Source organism: Protopterus annectens, chromosome 1.part0, assembly GCF_019279795.1.
Source record: "Protopterus annectens isolate FY-2018-M chromosome 1.part0, PAN1.0, whole genome shotgun sequence".
Taxonomy (NCBI): domain Eukaryota; kingdom Metazoa; phylum Chordata; order Ceratodontiformes; family Protopteridae; genus Protopterus; species Protopterus annectens.
Genome location: NC_056725.1, coordinates 891,214,986 through 891,234,551, shown reverse-complemented (window position 1 = coordinate 891,234,551; position 19,566 = coordinate 891,214,986). Strand labels below are relative to the sequence as shown.

The window sequence follows — 19,566 nt, the reverse complement described above, 5'->3', positions numbered from 1 at the left end:
AAGACCTATCCTATTGGGGTGGCCATAGATAGGTGGGTTAAACCTGTCTATGATAATATTCCACATCTTATTAAGGATTCATGGACATTTTTAGGTCAACTTACATCGGATTTATGGAACAAACAACTATTTTTTGTTACCATAGATGTTGTAAGGAATTTGTTACCATGTATCCCCAGAGACATGGAAGCTTAGAATATTTCAGTAACAGTTTAAGGAATTTTCTGATAGTTAAGGACGGATATGTTTTAATTAGAGAGACATGATGATGGGATTGAGTGTTGAATCACAATTATATACAATTTGAAGGTGAAAAATTCTTCAGGCAGAAAAAGAGGTGTTGCCATGGGAGCTTCTTGTGCTCCCATTTTATATAAATCTCGGAATCATGTTGGAATGGAGACACAGAATTTTTTATTCACTAGTGACTACTACATTAATATAGTCTATTATACCAGATATTTACAGGATGATTTGTTTTCTTTTATGGAATGTGGTCCAAAGGAAGGCATTCAATCATTTATAGAATATATCAACTTGAGTACCACTGAGATTTTTTAAATTTTGCCACTTATAATACCAAAGTGACAATGGTATTGCATATTTGAACACATTTATTAGTCATTCTGAGAGAAAGTTTGTCTCTCACAAATATACAGGAAAGAAGACATTTTTCTAATGATTATATTGAGATTCAATGTGCAACCACCCACAATATGTTTTTTAAAAATGTTTAAAGGACAGTGTATCAGGGCTGCTAGAATGTATCTTCAACTAGAAATTTTTGGATAAAAGTTGAATTATTGTGGACTATGTTTTAGTACTAGAGGCTATCCCTCTCTAAATTGTTAACTGACACATTAAATTATGTTGAACAGGAGTGGGGCAACAAATACACCTGCTTATTAGGTAAGAAATCTAATAATGTCAAAAATGATCAGTTTTATCCAATAGCCACCATGTCGGTATGTGTCTTGATGTATTCACCTTATGTATACCAAATTAGGAACATTGTCAAACAGCATTGTAGGAAATTAATTATATGGTGAATGATGAACCACAGCTTCTATTTTATTTTGGGAAATCAACCCAGATTTGTATTCAAGACTGGACCCAATATTAAAAAGTAGTAAAATGAAGTGCAGGGCACTAAAAATGTGAAGCTGTAAACAATGTGGTGCAATTATTGAAGCAGAAAGTATTATCTTGGAAGATATCCAACAACAGCACATATTAAATCTTGGAAGACGGTGCAAATGGCCATCCCATGTTGTTTACATTACTTCTTGTAATGCCTTGCTTACTGCATTTTATGGTATGAGGGAAGACAGAGACTGATTTAAGAGGCGGATTTATGAACATGTATTTATAGAATAAAAGTGAAGGATAAAAATAATGCACTATACAGACATTTGTCTGTTAAAAGGAGAATACCACATCAGATTCAGGTTTGCCCATAATAGATCAGCAGGTTGATGTTTCACCATATGGAGAGGAAACTTTGGAAGCTTAGATATTAACTAATAAAAGAAAGTAAATAACAAATTATAACTGGCTACAGATCTAACTCTCTAATCAAACTGAACATATTAGTATTAGGCATCCTTCTCATTATGACTTATGAAAAGTTTTATATATCATTTTATAGTATGATATACTATTCTAGTGCATTTTTCATTTGCATATTTATCACGTTTATTATTCTTTAAAACATGTTAACCGATGACAAATATTTTTTATTTTATCAAACTTATATGATATAATTACACAGTAGAAATATATGTTATAATTTTTATTAAACATATATTGTATTTATTCACTAGATTTATCTTATAATCAGGGAAGTATAAATAATTATTCATCATGTAAACAATATTTTGCTTTAAATTTAAATATCATTTATGTGCATTTTTGGAGACCAAAGAAAATTATTTAAATAGACTGGTACAAAAATCGAAGTGCCAGTTCTAATAAGTCTGTGTTACAACAGATAAGTTAGCTTATAACTGACTTTAAAATTATTTTAATTTATTACTGGCGTTTTGGAACGTTGTGTGCTGATAGATTACAATAAAATATTTCCTGTTCGAGCCGTGTGTTATCGTGGAGTGCATATTCCAGCATTTTGTTCTACTATCTTTAACTAGAGCAGACAGAACCTTATTTTAGCATCTCATCTGATATAAACCACTTGGAAATTTCTGTACTCTCTCATACTCCACTGCAGGTTTAACGTTGGAGCATAGACTTAGGTGTGGAACAGGGCTCACAAGCACTGACAGTGCAGCCTAATGAATTGAGATTTGAACCCATGTAAAGAGAGCTAATATTTTTTGTGTTCACATTTGCGATTTGAACCCAAGATTAAGAGCTAATATTTTCCTTTTGTATTAATAAGATTCTAACAATGCCAAAGCACAAGGCTTTCTGGTGTGTGTGTGTGTGTGTGTGTGTGTGTGTGTGTGTGTGTGTGTGTGTGTGTGTGTGTGTATGCGCGCACACGACCATTAGGAGTAAATAGAAGCCCTTAGGCAGAAAAAAATATGTAGAATGGGGGATTTTGCCAGCTTATTAATTATTCATTCCTCTTCTCTTCAATTCTCAAATGAACTGAAGATGGCAGAGCCCCCCTCACATCAGTCATTCTAAAATATGTACCTCATATGATCCACACCAGTCAGTGTGCAATATGTAGTACCCTTATTTCTAACATATTGAGACTCCCATATTCTGTACATAAACCACAGACCTACAAACTAGCTGAGGCACTACAGTTGTTTCAGGGTCTATATCAGCTGGCATGGTTTACTGCCCATAATGATCCACTGCTAATAAGAAGCTAAGAGGTAAAAATAAAACACCTTGAAATCTTAGACCTCACTTTGAAATATTATGTGGGGAGTTTCATTCTAGACAACCAAGGAAGCTATGCCTCTCAGATAAAATTGAAAAAAAGGTTTTGAAACACATTGGTCAGGTTCAGTCATTGAGGACAACTGTATGCAAATTACCAAACACAAACAGGCAATGATGATGCATACCATAACTAAAACAGGGAGCTTCATTACTCTCTAGAGTGCTTTCATTATATCCCGATACAGCACCTCCAGATTATCATGAATCAATTTTACAGCTGAACAACTTAATAACTAGGTGTTTTAATGCTGAACAGCACCTCACCGGCCCCACCTGCAAGCCTGATATCTGCCTATTATGTGATTCATTTATTGAGAAAAGCTGTGAATGTGACTTGCCTTTGTTGACATAAGAACCAGAAAGTGTGATAAATCTGTCTAACTCCACATATATCAGAAGGAGACTAAACAGTGAGTTTGATGTCTGTATCATGCAATTATCTGCAAATCAAATGCGGAATATATAAAAACTGGGTTTAAAGTAATATCACTGTATTGCCAGTCTTAATTACATGGATTTGTAATGTTTCTAGAGCAAATAGAAAAAAAAAGCAGAGGATACTAGGCATCCTTGATGCGCATCACAAAAAAAGGGAAAATGGATGAGTACCTCTCCACTGATACAAATTTCCACTAGAGGATCCTTGTAGAGTAACTGGCATTCCTCAATAAAGCCTGAAACTGAATTGAAGCAAAATCTAGCCATATGTCACTACAGAATGTTCCAAGTAAGGAACCAGAACAAAAGTGACAAATATAGGGTTATTTGAGGGATTTGTATGTAGTTATCAACTGTACTAAACTAGGCTAAACCCTCCCCAGGTCCAGAATTTCTCTGTGTTTTAACAAAACTAGCCTGTGTGCTGGATGAACTAATTTGTAAAATAAACCATTTTACTCCTGGTCCAAACTACTTTGTTCAACAGTAGAATTAAGGGCTGTGTTAGAATAATGTCCCCAGACTGCAAGATAGTCATATATCTTTCCATGCCAAAAGCCAGAAGAGGTGTTTTGGCGTAATTTTAAAGACAAACATCAGAAAAGTGTCTTATTTTTTTCCTGCACTTAGTGTTGCCTATTTTATTATGTTTTTAGTATATTTTAAACATGTTTTGCTTATTTTGTCTCCCTTGTTGAAATTAAGTATTTGCATTTGAAAAGTCACTTAGCTGAATTCTTTAATTGCTGTCTGGGTTCCCCATGCTAAATATACCTGTCTCTCTATTTTAACTGTTTCTGATGTTTTAGTAGCATTTAAACATGTTTTGATCACCTATTTCATTTTCTTTGCTTTAACTTTTGATGCAAACGCTGACACTATCTGGCGCTGTACATGTGACTTGTAGTGGATGTACCTAGAGCTACTATTTTAAATTCACATTGTTTTTGCTTTCACTTGTATATTGCTGTAGCTTTTGATGCAAACGCAGATACTAACTGAGCGTTGTGCTTTGTGACTTGTAAGGAATGTACCTTGAGGTAACGTTTATAAATTTACAAGCGTTTTCTGCTGATGTACTATTTGCTCTTGCTGCAAACACAGACATTTATACAGCGTTGCATACGCGTATGCTGTTTAAAGATGTTGTCTGCTCGTAAGAATTGTTTTTTAGTAACTATTAACCAGTAATGACCTCCTTTCCTAATTGCTACATTTTCAGACCATTACTAAATAAGGTTCAGCAGAATACTGTCATTTTCTAGGTTCGACAACTTTTTAGAGTTTTGTAGAAACTCTCCTAAAGCATACTGCCCTCTACTTAAGTAGCCTCATTAACATTGACTACTGAGAACTGGTAAAATTACCTGAGACGTCGAAAGGACATGCTTTGGTACTGAATCACGGCAGTTACGGACACTAAAAGGAGTCATAGACTTCTGATAACGCTACAAAGTATTACTATTTATGGTGGTTATATATCCAGCTGTGTCTGTGATACATTTTGCTTACTATGTTATTACTGCTGTGAATTATTTATAGCTGCTGGTACTACATAGAGTTATACATGTTTGATAGAGCTACAACTACAACGTATTGTTGTTGACTGTGATTACACAAGCATCTGTGTCTGCATAACATCTTTACCTGCTCTCTAAGTTAATACTCTTTGCCTTACTTCCTTTCGCTCTCTTTCTTACCAGCACTGTGTTCCAGCTTGTCTCTGCACCAAACACCTGAATATCCCCAGCCAGAAGCTTTGGAACATTAGGGCAAACTAAGGACATTACCTTACAACTATCAGAGAAACCTTTCCTTTGGAAAGGCATTGAAAGTATGTATTGATGCTGAACCTGATAAACTCAAATGAAATACATGTTAAAACATTAGTAGGTTCTCAGGTAGGCTAGCCAGCAGCCAGCCCCCCCCCTAGTCCTTCTCTTCTTTCTTGTATATTATCCATACCTCCTTTAGTTATCCCCTTCACCCAAACTACTTCATCCTCACTCCCCTTTAGACCCTCAAATCTAGCAGGATACATCTCCACTGCCACACACTGACTGACCACTAGGTGGCGTCTCAGTACTTAAACTTTCTCTTTAATTAACTTTCTATACTGTATTTTCCACCCTATTTCTGTATCCTTACCCCCATAACTCTGTTCCCAGTTTCCCCGGATTCACTTATATATTAACTCTCCTTGTCCTAAGGCAACCTTATCATTGTCTTCTCCTCTACCTTCCTGACTTTCTTGCTTTTAGCCTCTGCATATTGTCTACATTCTCCTACCTTTAGATTTACCTGCTGAGTCTCCCACTTCACTGATTGTCTTCCTCTATATTCTGCTCTTTCCCCTACACACACTGCCTGTTCTCCAACTTTGGTGGAAAATATGCTATAATCAACCCTCAGATATCTGATCCCAGACCTCTCCCCCACTTTTTAGACCCATCTACACAGTACTTCTTTAAAAAGTCTATGTCCTAATAACTCTACAGGTGACTGCCTATTCTCAAACTCTGTTGGAAACATAATGAGACCTACTCTGTTCTCCTTTTTTCTTTTCTTTCCTTCTTCCCTATTTTTTTCTCTCTCTACACTCCTTTCAGCTTTTCTTTACCTCTCATTACACTTCAGCATTCCTCTTATAAAATTTATGTACTAATTTTTTGTATTGTAATGTTCTTGTGAAGCACCTTACATAGGTTGTAGTTTATGTATTTTTTGGTTCTCAGATTGTAATATGCAATCTCCTGATAAAAAAAAAAAAAAAAAAAAAAAAAAAAATTTTTATTTACTAGTTGTTTACTGTTAGGTTTAAACTTGTTAGTACTTCTTTTGTAACACCTTCTTAAACCATGTAATACTCATTGGAGCTTTTCTCCCCGGGCCTCTACTGAAAATGGACATATATCCAGATAGACTAGCCCGGTCAACAAATGTAAAATAAATAAAATAAATAAAAATAAATTGAAGTGTTGTTTTGTATAGTCACCTACATGCATTCATTAATTACTGTATTATTTATTGCTGCTATTTTCCCTTCATTTCTGCTATGTATAACTTAGTAACTCATAAAGCAAAGTTTTAGTTAGTGTAGCTCTCTGAGGGAAAGTGGCATCTATTCAGTGAGAGAACATAAATGGCTGCTAGTTCTGGAAAGCCAGCATTCTGACAGAAAGCAAAAGCTGTTTAAAAGATGTTCTTTTATTGGTTCATTTAAATTCTTAGCTTAGATATCTCGTGCAAAGCTGTGCTGTGTGCAGTGTTGTGTAAACCTGAACTCTATAGATGCAGGCACTTCAACTGAAATTATACTGCTAGCGATCTGATCAAGAGTCATTGTCATTAGTAGGATGTGATAAAACCACTGCTTCTTTATATAAGACCAAGTTAAGATACTGTAAGCTGTTTCTACCATAGTAGGGTACCTCCACTAGTTAACACTACTACTAAGACTTATAATACCTTACAAATAAGTATTATCTCCCCAAATTAATACCATTTAGACAAGTCTTATTTCTTCATATCTCTATAGTCTTAGACTAAAAGGAAGGTCAGGCACATTTCCTTCACTCATTTGCTAAGCTCGTAACACTTGCTATACTTAGGCAGTGTGGCAGTTTTCTGATGCTCATGGACAATGAGCTAGTACTTAAACCATCACAAACTACCTGTGAGAAAGGCAAATATTTAACTAAGATGGAGGCAACCTTATCACAAAAAATACAGTCTGTGAGTATCACTCCCCCGACAGTACTCCACAAAAATTTGTGGACAATTGTCTTATGCTAAGGTTGTAAAGAAGTCATTGTCTAAGCCTCCAAGGTCAAACAAGGGCAATTGTCCGTGGAAATTAAGTACTGCAACACATGCTGCTGCATCCATAATCGAGATTTACTAGGAAAAAATTCACTCCAACCAAGTCCTCATATAACCCCCCACTAACAATAATATACTGATGATTTGGTAACTCCAGAGTAAGGCACACAGACTGTACCCCCACAAGGCTGGACAAAGACAAGGTGATGGTGAGTCGTCTTTCCAGTGCCAAGAACTCTGATGGTCTCAAAGTAATTCAAGACCTTTAAGGTATTAGAGGTCAACTAAGGCATGGTGGTGTTCCAGGTGGATATATATACATGACATGCAAATTAAGAAATGCAGAGAGATATTTCTGAGTTCTCCATACATGTCACAAGAGCAAGAAAATATCTGGTACTGAGCATAATCCTACCTACCACAAGAACGATGCCAAAGTACAAGGGAAAGATGGCTGATTTCAACAATTCACCCCAGTAACTGATGTCAGTTGAGGTGGATCTATTATGTGTCAACATGGACTTAACTCTGCAATATCACAGTATAGTATTATTAAAGTAGATTATCACAGTGTAGTATTATAGGGGTTCCTATCGTGTGATTGAAAATTGTAAATGGTGAACGTGTATTGAGCGAACCTGATTGGTCGAAACATTGAAACGTTGTGCGCGTAACACAGAAATCACCATAGGGAATATTTTCCCTTTACTTCAATGCAGTGCTATCTCGGAGTAAGAATATTTAAGTAGCGGGGGTGTAGGGGGGCATAGCCTCCAGCGTTTAGGTAAGTATAGTTTTTTTATTTTTATTGTTTTATTATATTTTTGAAATTTCAAACATCACTCATATGGTGTCGACCATATGGTGTTCAATGTTTAAAATTTTGGAAAATATAATATAGACCCATATTATAGTACATTATACTGCATTATCACAATGTAGTATTATTACTGTAAATTATTATAGTATAGTAGTATTATAGTAGATTATCACATCATAGAATTATAGTTCGTTAACACAGTGCAGTATTAGTATAGCAGATTGTTTTAGTATAGTATTATAGTGCATTATCACAGTTTAATATTTGTATGGAATATTTTCTTAGTGTAGTATAATAGTACATTATGACAGTGGAGTATTATTATAGTAGATTATCACAGTGTAGTATTATACTGCATTATCACAGTGTAGTATTATTATAGCAAACTATCACACTGTTGTATTATAGTGCATTACTACAATGTAGTATTATTACAATGCATTATCACATTGTAGTATCATTGTGCATGTTCACAGTGTATCATTATACTGCATTATCATAGTGCAGTATTATTATAGTACGTTATCACAGTGTAGTACAGTGTAGTATTATACTGCATCATTGCAGTATAGTATTGTGACACAAGGGAAATACTGCCAGCCCAGCTAGCTGGAATTTTGTAAATAATTATATGTCATTTGAGAATATTAATGTGATTTATATAGAAATGTAACAAAAGGAGACATTGCCAGCCCAGCTACCTGGAATTTTGTAAATAGTTATATGTCATTTGTGAATACCAGTATGATGTGATTACTTGTGTGACCAAATGTATTAGAACTATATGTTATGTGTATATTAAACTACTGGTACAGAAGTGTGTGTTGAACAGGGTTTGTACAGTACTGAGCTTCAAGGATGTGTCCACAATGTACCCTACTGGAAAAGAACAGAAACGTATATAAACTATATACCTGTGCAAATGTATATGTTTTAATAGTAAAAACTGGAACATGCAGAGTTAACTTGCAAAACTTCAAGAAAATAAGTCGAAAATAAACTGTTTCATGGTTGTGCTATAAAAGTTAGTTTCAATACAGCAAGGAGACATGATGTCTAGAACTAGGGTGCCTTCTACATTGTTTTGTAATTTTTTTATTGTTTTATGTCCTCTAGCAACTGCAAACTTCTGAAGGCTATGTATTTTTCACAAGGAGATGCCAAATGCTGCAGTGGAGGCTTTAGCTTGGAAACTTAAGTCAGGTGACAAAAAGTGATATCATCTGAGCTAACCCAGCAGTAATATTTGGTATTAATTTAAGAACTCTCTCACAGAGAAATAGACTACATTTTGTATTTTGTCTTTGACCTGGAAACATCCAATCATAATCATTACATCTGCACTTGACTTGCTGTAAGTATTTTTTTTTAGTGCAAATTAACTGTTTTTAGATATAGCTAGGAATATAGTAAATATTAGTTTAGATGTTTGTTGTATTTATTTGAGACTGTCCTGCAGTGTTGATTTGAATATTTCCTGTGATTTTGAACTCTGAAGTAACTGTGTTTGTTTATTGAGTATTGTCTTGTTCTTTTATTATTTATTATTAAATATATTTAAACCTATCTTTGTGGCTGATATTTGTGAGACATATTTAAGCTCTTAGAATACTTGCATATGTGTTTGGTGACACTGTACATGCTACTCCTAAGTAGCCTTGCTTAGTCAGACTATCATTTTGGGTTATTAGTAACATTACACAGTAGGATTGGACACCCTTTGTTAAAGGGCCTTAAGTAGCTGATCAAGAGTTAGCTGGTGGCAGCTGAAACTATCTATAGTCTGGGCAAAAGGGGGCATAGCTAGTAAGCCTGTGCCAACCTTCCCCAGTTGTGTGTTTGCGTGTGTGCTTGTATATAAATCAAATCTCAAAGTGTATGTGTGTCAGCTACTTGGGCAGGGACACAAAGCACTGGTTGGATAGAGAGGCTGCTGGAGGTTTTGGCTTGGCAACTCAGCTGATATCTCAACCCTATAGCTGTGCCAGTGGGGAGTCTTATTGGGCATTTGGAGAAAGAGGGAGAAACCAGCCCTAGACTGACTGTGGTCTTTGTGTGGTCTTAAGGGAATTGCACTTTACTGTGTGTGTACTTGTCATCCTCCCATTATATACATCCCCCACTGTTGCTAGTGGTGAGGATTGAGGCTCCTTGACTACTGGGACAGTGCAGGGTGTCACAAGTATTATTATAGTAGACTATCATAGTGTAGTATTATTATAGTGCATTATCACAGTGTAGTATTATTGTGCATTTTCACAGTGTAATATCCTGTATTATCACAGTGCAGTACTATTATAGTATATTATCATGGTGCAGTATTATTATAGCACATTATAGCAGTGTAGTATTATAGTGCATTATCACAGTGCAGTATTATTATTATAGTACATTATCACAGTGCAGTATCATGGTGCATTATCATTGTGCATTATCATAGTGCAGTATTATTATAGTGCATTATCATATGGCAGTATCATATTGCATTATCACTGCATAGTGTTATAGTACTTTCTCACAGTGTAATACTATAATGCATCATAGCAAAGCAGTATTATTATAGTTCATTGTTACTATGTAGTATTATAGTGCATTATCACAGTATAATATTATACCACATTATCACAGTGTAGTATTATAGTGCATTATCACAGGACTGTATTATTATACCACATTATCAATGTGTAGCATTATAGTGCATTATCTTAGTGTGGTATTACACTGCATTATCACAGTGCAGATTTTGTTATAGCAGATTATCACGGTGTAGTATTATACTGAAGTATCACAGTCCAGTATTATAGTGCATTATCACAGTGCAGTAGTATTATAATGCATTATTACAGTCTAGTATCATACAGCATTATCACTGTGTAGTATTGTTATAGTAGATTGTCACATTGTAGTATTATAGAGCATTATCACAGTGCAATATTACTATAGTACATTATCACATTGTAGTACTATAGTGCATTATCACATTGAAGTACTATAGTGCATTATCAGATTGAAGTACTATAGTGCATTATGGCAGTGTAGTTTTATAGTGCATTATCACATTGTAGCATTATAGTGCATTATCACAGTGCTGTATTATTGTAATACATCATTATGCTCTACTATTATAGTGCATTATCACAGTGCAATATTATTATAGTGCATTATCACAGTGTAGAATTTTAGTAAATTATCACAGTGTAGTATTATGGTGCATCATCACAGTGCAGTATTATTGCAGTAGATCATCACAGTGTACTATTATAGTATATTATCATAATGCAGTTTTATTATAGCAGATTATCACAGTACAGTATTATAGTGCATTATCACGGTGTAGTGTTATAGTAGTAGATTATCACAGTGCAGTTTTATTGTAGTAGATTATCACAGTGTAGTGTTATACCACATTATCACAGTATACATTTTATTGCAGTACATTAGCATAGTGTACTTAGTATTCATTATGTAACATGTGAAACAGTCCCACCATCCAGACATAGTGATTGTAAAGGTCATTTCCAAAACCTTTGAGAACTGCTTACTTGTCCTGTAACCATACATCCCTTACACTACATTCCATGTTTCGATAGTGGTATATAAGAAGGCTGATATTTGAAATCGGAAAAAAGAAGAGTATGGTAAGCTACATCATGATCAAAGCAGTTTCCAGAGTGTTCTATTCTGTTTTAAATGTGGATTGATTTGGAATCATATGATTTACAAGTCACATCAGACCAAGGGAAACTGGTGCTTTACAAGCATCCAGGTTCATATGGCGCGTCCTGTCTCCAAGAGGGTGATATAAGATAAACCCAGGGAGAATTTGTTGATTCCAATCTAGTTATCAAGGTCCATCTTAGAGGTGGAATGAGTTTCACTCTGTAATAAACATGAGTATTTATTCCGAAGATGAGGTATCGCTTAGGAGATGAATATATCATGCCATTATGTCCTCTTTATGCAATGTTTAAGATTTAAATACTTCCTGTGGGTGTTTGTGGCATTGTTCATTTTATGATGGTTTGCCTGCAGTAATTGGAGAATGTGCCATTGACACATACACTAGCTCTCTCCATTGATAATGGCTGCTGACTTAAGTGGTAACCTATGGCTGTCAGTAACTCTAGGAACTGTTCATCACAGCAGAAAACCTAGGATTTTATTCAAGGATACTGTGGTACCAACAGAAAAAAATATTGATAGTGATGGCTGGGGTATGATGAATGAAGCTGTCATTTCTGGAATGGTCAACAGTAGAGATCATTATTTGTGTGGTGTGATCCTTTTTTTCTTTGGTGAAATGAAATTTGTTTTCCTATATTTTCATGTAGGCACGTTCATTGCTATTGGACACTCCAATCTAAGGTTCTACCTATTTTTGATTCCCTTTTTAGTGATGCAAAGGTGCCTTATTTATCTAGTTATAATATAACTTCTAACTAAAATATTCATCACATTTCTTGTCATTACTAATTATCTGTTAAAGATCACATTTAAAGGTTTTCTTAGTATTTATTTTTGCTGAAAGTATGCTATCATTGTATAAAGCTGTCTTTCTGATTCTTAAATATATAATTACTACTTTAGTTATATCAGATGAGCTGTATTTATTAAGTTTAATAAACTTGTGCTTAATTAAAAACTTTGAATCATCATTTAAATTTTTTAAAGATAGAGGATGTTAAAAATGCATATACATATAACATTGTAAGTCTATTTATTACTCAGTAAATAAAACAAACTTTATTTAAAAAATGCAGATAAATAAAATAAGTTATAATTTTTCAGCCTTCATTTTCAAAACTGGTGTTATAGTACCCACATTCATTAACAAAACTCGGAAGAGCTTTAAACAGCATTTTGAAAATAAAATACCAGAAAGTACAAATTTCGTTTGTGGTGCCTCAGCCTGTGGAAGCTGTAAACAGTGTGCATATATTGTTAAGATAAAAACCCTGGTGTTAGCATCCTTAAAAGCAGAATAATATTTTGCAAAGGAAATTGTTCCACTTCTAGAGTGATATATTTGGCTAAGTGTGACAACTGCCCAGCATACTATGTTGGAAAAACAGAGCGGGTGTTTAAGGCACACATTTATGAACAGTTGTATATCACTAACAAGAAGGAATACAACACTCCACCAGCTGTAATAGTTTCAAAAAAATTCTCCTTTGGCATCTTGGAGAAAATAAACATTGATGGCAGAGGTGGAGACTGGAAGGGATGGCTGTGCAATAGAGAGCTTATGTGACAACTTAGATTATGTGCTACTCTCCCCTGAGATATTAATGAATATGTTTCTATATTTTATTATTTTTAGCTGGTTATATGAAATGATCTAGCTCAGTCTTTTTTCTGTTACAACTCAAGAAACATGTAGGGGTAGAAACATATACAAATTAAATAGATATGATTAATATGCACAGCTTGCTCCTACTGTCCGATAAGTGTGGTAATACTACTCACTATTGCTAACATTAGTCTGGTAAGGATTTCCTCAAGCCAACACATACAGGCTTGACCCTAATAAAATATACTGGGTAGCACATACTTCTGTTGGTAGAAAAGCTGCCTCACAGTGTTTGGTTCTTCAGTTTCATTTTTTCGCTGGGTACCTTCTGTGTGTATACCTTTGTGGAGCGGAATAACCATTGCTGTGCGCCACTCTATGGGTATGTAGCCTGTGGAGAAGCTGAGTTTGAACAGTGAGTTTAGGTGAGGGTTAGTTTGTCTTTGAGCTCATGTAGGACACAGCCTGGGACACCGTCCAGTCCCAATGATGCTGTGTTTTTGGCCTTGGAGAAGGCTGTTTCAACCTGAGTGTCTGTAATTTAGGGGCTCTACATTTTTCTGGCATGGGGGCTTTGAAACTTTCCACCTTGGTCTTAAGTAATGTGAAGTATGCTTTTGAAAAGTTTTTTACAGTGGTTTTCTTGTCCAGGGGTGGGGGCAGAATGTGGATATCGAAAGTGATTTGTTTATGGTCAGATCTAACCAGTGAGAGGTTGACCTCCAGTGTGGAACACCGGTCGCCCATGTTGATGATGACCAGGTCTAATATGTTGTCACCTCTGATGGGAGTGTTGACCAGCTGAACCAGGGCATTTGAGTTTATAAATTCTAGGAAATGTTGGGCAAGGGAGTTAGTACTTGAGTAGTTCTCCCAATTAATGTTTGGTTAATTGAAATCACCCAATATAAGGGCGTTTGGTAGGACCTTTATGTTTCCCAGTGTTTCCAGAAACGCGGAATGGGGGTAGACATCTTTTTGTTCAGATGTCTTTTTGCTCATGATGTTTGCTAGCTGATTAGTATTTATATATTTTAGCATTAGTATTGAGTTGTTTCTTTTTTAATTAATTGTGTATTTAAGTCCGCTTTGTTTTTGTGCTTTTTTATTGTTGCCGAGGCACGTTTGCAAGTGAGCCCACGTGTGCCAGCTTATCTACCTATGAAAATGAAATAAAATAAAATACAAACAAATATTCACAAGACTAGTCTATAGCATTTAGAGTTGAATAATGTATTTTGTATGTTTATAACTACTTAAAATATGTTAATTCCTGTGAAATATACACCATATACTGTGTTACCACCTACTGAAATATGCTAATTCCTGTGAAATGTACACCATATGCTGAGTTTCCACCTGATTCTATGAATTGTATTTCTTCTGGGAATGTTTCCTGATATTTCTGCAATTGGTAACTAATATGCCCATGTACTTACCTGCTGATAACCAGTCAGTTTAGCCTTCTGAAATGGATCTGAATAACAGAAAATAATTGTGAGGTTCGAACTCTTTAACAGGAGTGCATACTTGCTAACTCTGTGTACAACAGACATATTGAACTTAATGCCAAGGTGTTTCATTTACATGTCTTAAAAAGGGCATTATTAAAGAAAAGTAAAAATCATCCACTTTCAAAGCAGAAAAATCCATCACTCACAGCAAGGTAGACTCTTTCTTTGTGACAAAGGCAGTCTTATGCAATTATTAATTTAGACAAGTTTTGTATACAGATATTTTTCATAGCAGTGTCTGCATAATTCTAAGTTATACATTTCTTTCCTGTGTATGAGTTTCTAAAATATTTTGGCTATAATTAATTAATGTTGCTTTTAAAATGGCAGTACTGACTGCCTGTTGCATGGCAGTGGCATATATTTCCGGAAATGTGGTAAAGGCTGGGGTTCCATAAATGTTAGAGCCTGGCATTGTACACTGAACAATGTCATTTGTCAATGTCAAAACAATACCTCTCTCGAGGTAGCCTTCTATGCAAAGCTTCTAGGAATCCTTATTGGCGAACAGTTAAAATTTGATATCCACCTACTAACTAATATAAAGAAAACCCACCAGAAACAAGGCATGCTCTACCGCCATAACCGCTATATCACTCCCACTACTAAACACCTTCCTCATTCCTTCTCTCCTATATTGTGCCCCACTTCTTACCAACCTTCAATCTTCTCTAAAAACAAAGCTATCCTCCTGTTATAACAACATTTCTAAGTTTGCTACCAGCTATAAATCCTCCTCCCACCACTGTAATGCCCTTCACAAACAAAACTGGCTCGAACTTCCCAACCATCTTACCTATATTCATCTTACTCATGTCCATTAACTCATCCTTAATCCCTCCATCTGCCCCTACCTTGCCTTCTCCTTCAAAATGCACCTACCCAACAAACTTCTAAGATCCAATAACCATTTTGCTTGAACTGCACAAGCCTGCTCGTCCTCCAGGCAGACACCTACTATCCTTTTCCCTAGCTCACCTCTGGAACTCCCTGCCGTCTCTTATTCGTACTACAGACAACCAGTCTACCTTTAAAACCCTGCTTCATTCCCATCTCAAACCCTTCTAGGAATGTTCCTGCTCTCATCACACGACTCACCTCTTTTTTCCCCATTTCTCACACTCCTTTACTTCTCTCTTCTCTTCATCATACTGAGCTTCTCTGACTACTAACATCTTCATTTTTCTTATTTACTCCTACTCTTGCTCTACTTTCTTTTTCTTATTGTCCCACCCTTCTTAGATTCAACAATTAACACCTTGTATCCCCTATCCTACTTTAACTCTGCTAAGATTTCATGTAAAACTGTAATGCCAACCCTGTGTTATTTCACATTCTAACAAATTTAACAGGAATATGCACCAATGGATTTGTGTGTGTGTGTGTGTGTGTGTGTGTGTGTGTGTGTGTGTGTGTGTGTGTGTGTGTGTGTGTGTGTGTGTGTGTGTGTGTAATTTTACCTTTTACTTTTTTAACTGAATTTTCACTGCAATCGTAGATTTTTTTATCATGTTATGTAATACCATCGTTCTTCAATAGTATTACATAAATGTAAATGCATTGCCTTCATATTATATTGTTGTTCATAGAGCTTTTCTCCCTGGGACTCCATTGAAAATGGGCTCTTCTTGGCTCAATGAAATATCCCGGTAAGCAAACTGTAAAATAAATAAATTTATACAATGCTGTGAATTGAGATTTTTAAACAAAATCACTATTCACCGTATTATTATAAAACCTATGAAATGTGTGTATCTAATACAGTATAATTTGGTGAGAGTGAAGTTAGTATTATAGGTGGAACGCATGGCTTTCATGAGCCACACCTAAGAACAGGCGTGAGAAACCTGGTATTGAGAGTGGCACTCCAAGTCAATATCAGGAAGTCTGTGAGTTGTTTCTCTGATTGTCACCAGCTGGTATGCTGTGTAGTACAAGGCTGCTCCATTAGATGGTAGCGGGCTTCAGTGTAGTACTGGGTGCTCTGTTCACTTATACTAGGCTTAGGGTGGAGACTGAGGTGTTATGGTGACTGACAGTAGTGTGAGACCTGCAGTCACTCGAGATGTGCTTATAAAGTCAGTCTCACAAATCCCTGTCTGCTTATGTGAAGAAAGAAGCTTTGTATGATGATTATAGACAGGCTTAGAAAAAAAAGAGAGGCACACATTAAAGGAGATGGCATAGGATACTGAGTACTAACAGGGAGAAGGTGCTGAAAGACATTAATATCTCACACACTGAATATGAAGGTGAATGGATGGAGGTCCCAGTCACAAGCAGGAGAATATGGTGAGGCTAGCTGAAGATCATGCCAGCAATCATTGTTGGGTTGCTGGCATGTCATGTACTGACAGATGAAGTCAGGGAAGGATGAAGTGTCTGCTGCTTATAAGTAGTTCCAAGTAGGCCATTTCATTATAGTTCAGTAAGTTGGGAGGGTGTAGACATAACTAGTAAAATATTGCTTCTGTGAAGGGGAGGGACTGAAGGCATCAGTTAGTATTGGGACATGGAGAAACGTGGAATTGGCAGTCACTGTAGAGTGTGGAGTCATAACATGCAGTGCTGGTCTGTGTACCTGCAAGCTGATAGGGTTCCATTGTTGGTACAGGGTGTGCAGTATTTCTCTGTGTTAGGTTTTCTAGGCACGGTTCAACTTGACTCACATCTAACAGCAGATGTCCTTTGGAAGGAGATGCCTCCATCCTTTACATATCTGTAAACGTACTATAGTATATTGGCAGTGGAGGATGTCTCTAGATCACGATTCTCCATGACAGGGATAAAGAGCTTGTATATAACATAAAAGGACACAAGAATCCTGCCTTGTTTTACTTCTATTAAAGTTTTTGCAAAATATGAGTCATATATATCAAGAATGGCAACATCATTTTAAACACAGCTGTCTGAGTCTGTCTTTCCTGATTACAAGCTTTCAGACTAAGCATTCTCTGGAAAATGTATACTGCATTTCAAATATTTAAATTTTAAAGTTGTAAGGATTATTTAGCAGATTCAAAAGAACACATTAAATTAAAAATATGATGAGTTTACAGAACATGGATCCCAGGATTCCTGAATGTAGAAATTAATATTCCATTAACATAACTACATATGGTCTGTTTAAAATGATTATTGCACACTCACTAACATGTTATTTTACTGTTTCTAGGTATTGCAAACAATAAATTGCAGTAAGGAAACAATCAAACATGCATCAAATCCAAATAAATGAATCAGCTTCTGAGAGTCTGAATGAAGTACAGTACTGCTTTCCATCTATAGAAGGCTCATGTATAAAAAATAACCTTCTGCCATCAGTTTCTGTTTTCATGTACACATTGCTGGTTGGAATTATAATAACGACTATATTTGGAAATCTTGTAGTAATTATCTCTGTCTCCCACTTCAGACAGCTTCACTCTCCAACCAACTTTTTGACACTTTCTCTGGCTCTTACTGATTTTTTTGTAGGCTTTCTTATACTACCTTTTAGCATGATACGGACCATTGAAAAATGTTGGTATTTTGGCAGTATGTTTTGCAAAATCCACTCAGTATTAGATTCATCTTTTACAGCAGTTTCTGTTTTTCATCTTTGCTTTATTGCTGTTGATCGTTATTATGCCATAAATGACCCTCTACATTACTCATCAACAATCACTTATCGATTAACAACAGTGTTTTTGTCTGTGTGCTGGGCAGTACCTACGTGCTTAAGTTTTGGTTTGGTGTTCTCAGGCAGAAATGCAGAAGAGTCTACATCAGCTTCTTTTTTCTGTGAAGGTCTTTGTGTTGTAATATTTGATAATATGTGGTCTCTAATTACTCCACTGGCAATCTTTTTTATACCATGTCTAATAATGACTGGTATTTACAGTAAGATTTTTGTAATAGCTAGAAATCATTCTACAACCATTAACAGCACAGCAAACAATATCACATCTACAAGAGAGAAGCACAGAAGTCGGTCCCAAAATATGGAAACTAAAGCAGCAAAAACTCTAGGATTAATAACAGGTGTATTTTTATTTTGCTGGCTACCTGCTTCAATTGTATTAGTAGTTGATTCTTTTGCTAATGCTTCAGTATCCTCATTTATTTATGAAATCCTTTGTTGGCTAGCATATTTTAATTCTGCATGTAATCCAATAATATATGGCTTTTTTTATCCTTGGTTTCGGACAGCATTTAAAACAATTTTGTCTGGAAGAATATTTACTAGAGCATCTTCTTTTATTAAACTGATTCCCGAAAATCATTAGCACGCACACACACTTTTTATCTTGAAAAGTGCACTGCTATCAATTTCTAGCTTGTTGTTAAAGACTCTTAATTTATGTGAGTGGTTATATCTTTATAGAATTAGTTCAGAACTCTCAGACGTAACTCATTGTCCCGGTCCCCTTCAATAACACACATCACACCAAATGACATTTGACGACCTTTATTAAATTTCCATAACATAGCTTTGATCACCAACTTTATTAATTACAGCTATTCACGATATACTTGATTCTAAATACAGCATAACATCCTTGTAATGTTAATCATGGCAGTGTTTCATTGTAATGTTAATCATGGCAGCATACCTACTCTCCCTGCCCAACAAGCAGTGTCCATACCTCTGCTCACTTACTTTACTTATGAAGCAGTGTCCCAACTCACTTCATACGCCATCCATTGAATTACGTTCCACCAAATAGCACCATCCTTACCTCAGCTTGCTTATCTGTTCAGCAAGCTTCCTCCAACTACTCATT

At 35.7% G+C, this 19,566-nt stretch overlaps 1 protein-coding gene across 1 annotated transcript; it reads left to right on the top strand.

Moving 5' to 3' along the window:
- The first annotated feature begins 18,120 nt into the window (after positions 1 to 18,120).
- On the top strand, positions 18,121 to 19,068 carry LOC122797879 (trace amine-associated receptor 3-like). Its single transcript, XM_044066433.1, has one exon. The coding sequence runs from the start codon at positions 18,136 to 18,138 to the stop codon at positions 19,066 to 19,068; it is 933 nt and encodes a 310-aa protein (XP_043922368.1). The 5' UTR covers positions 18,121 to 18,135.
- The last annotated feature ends 498 nt before the right edge of the window (positions 19,069 to 19,566 follow it).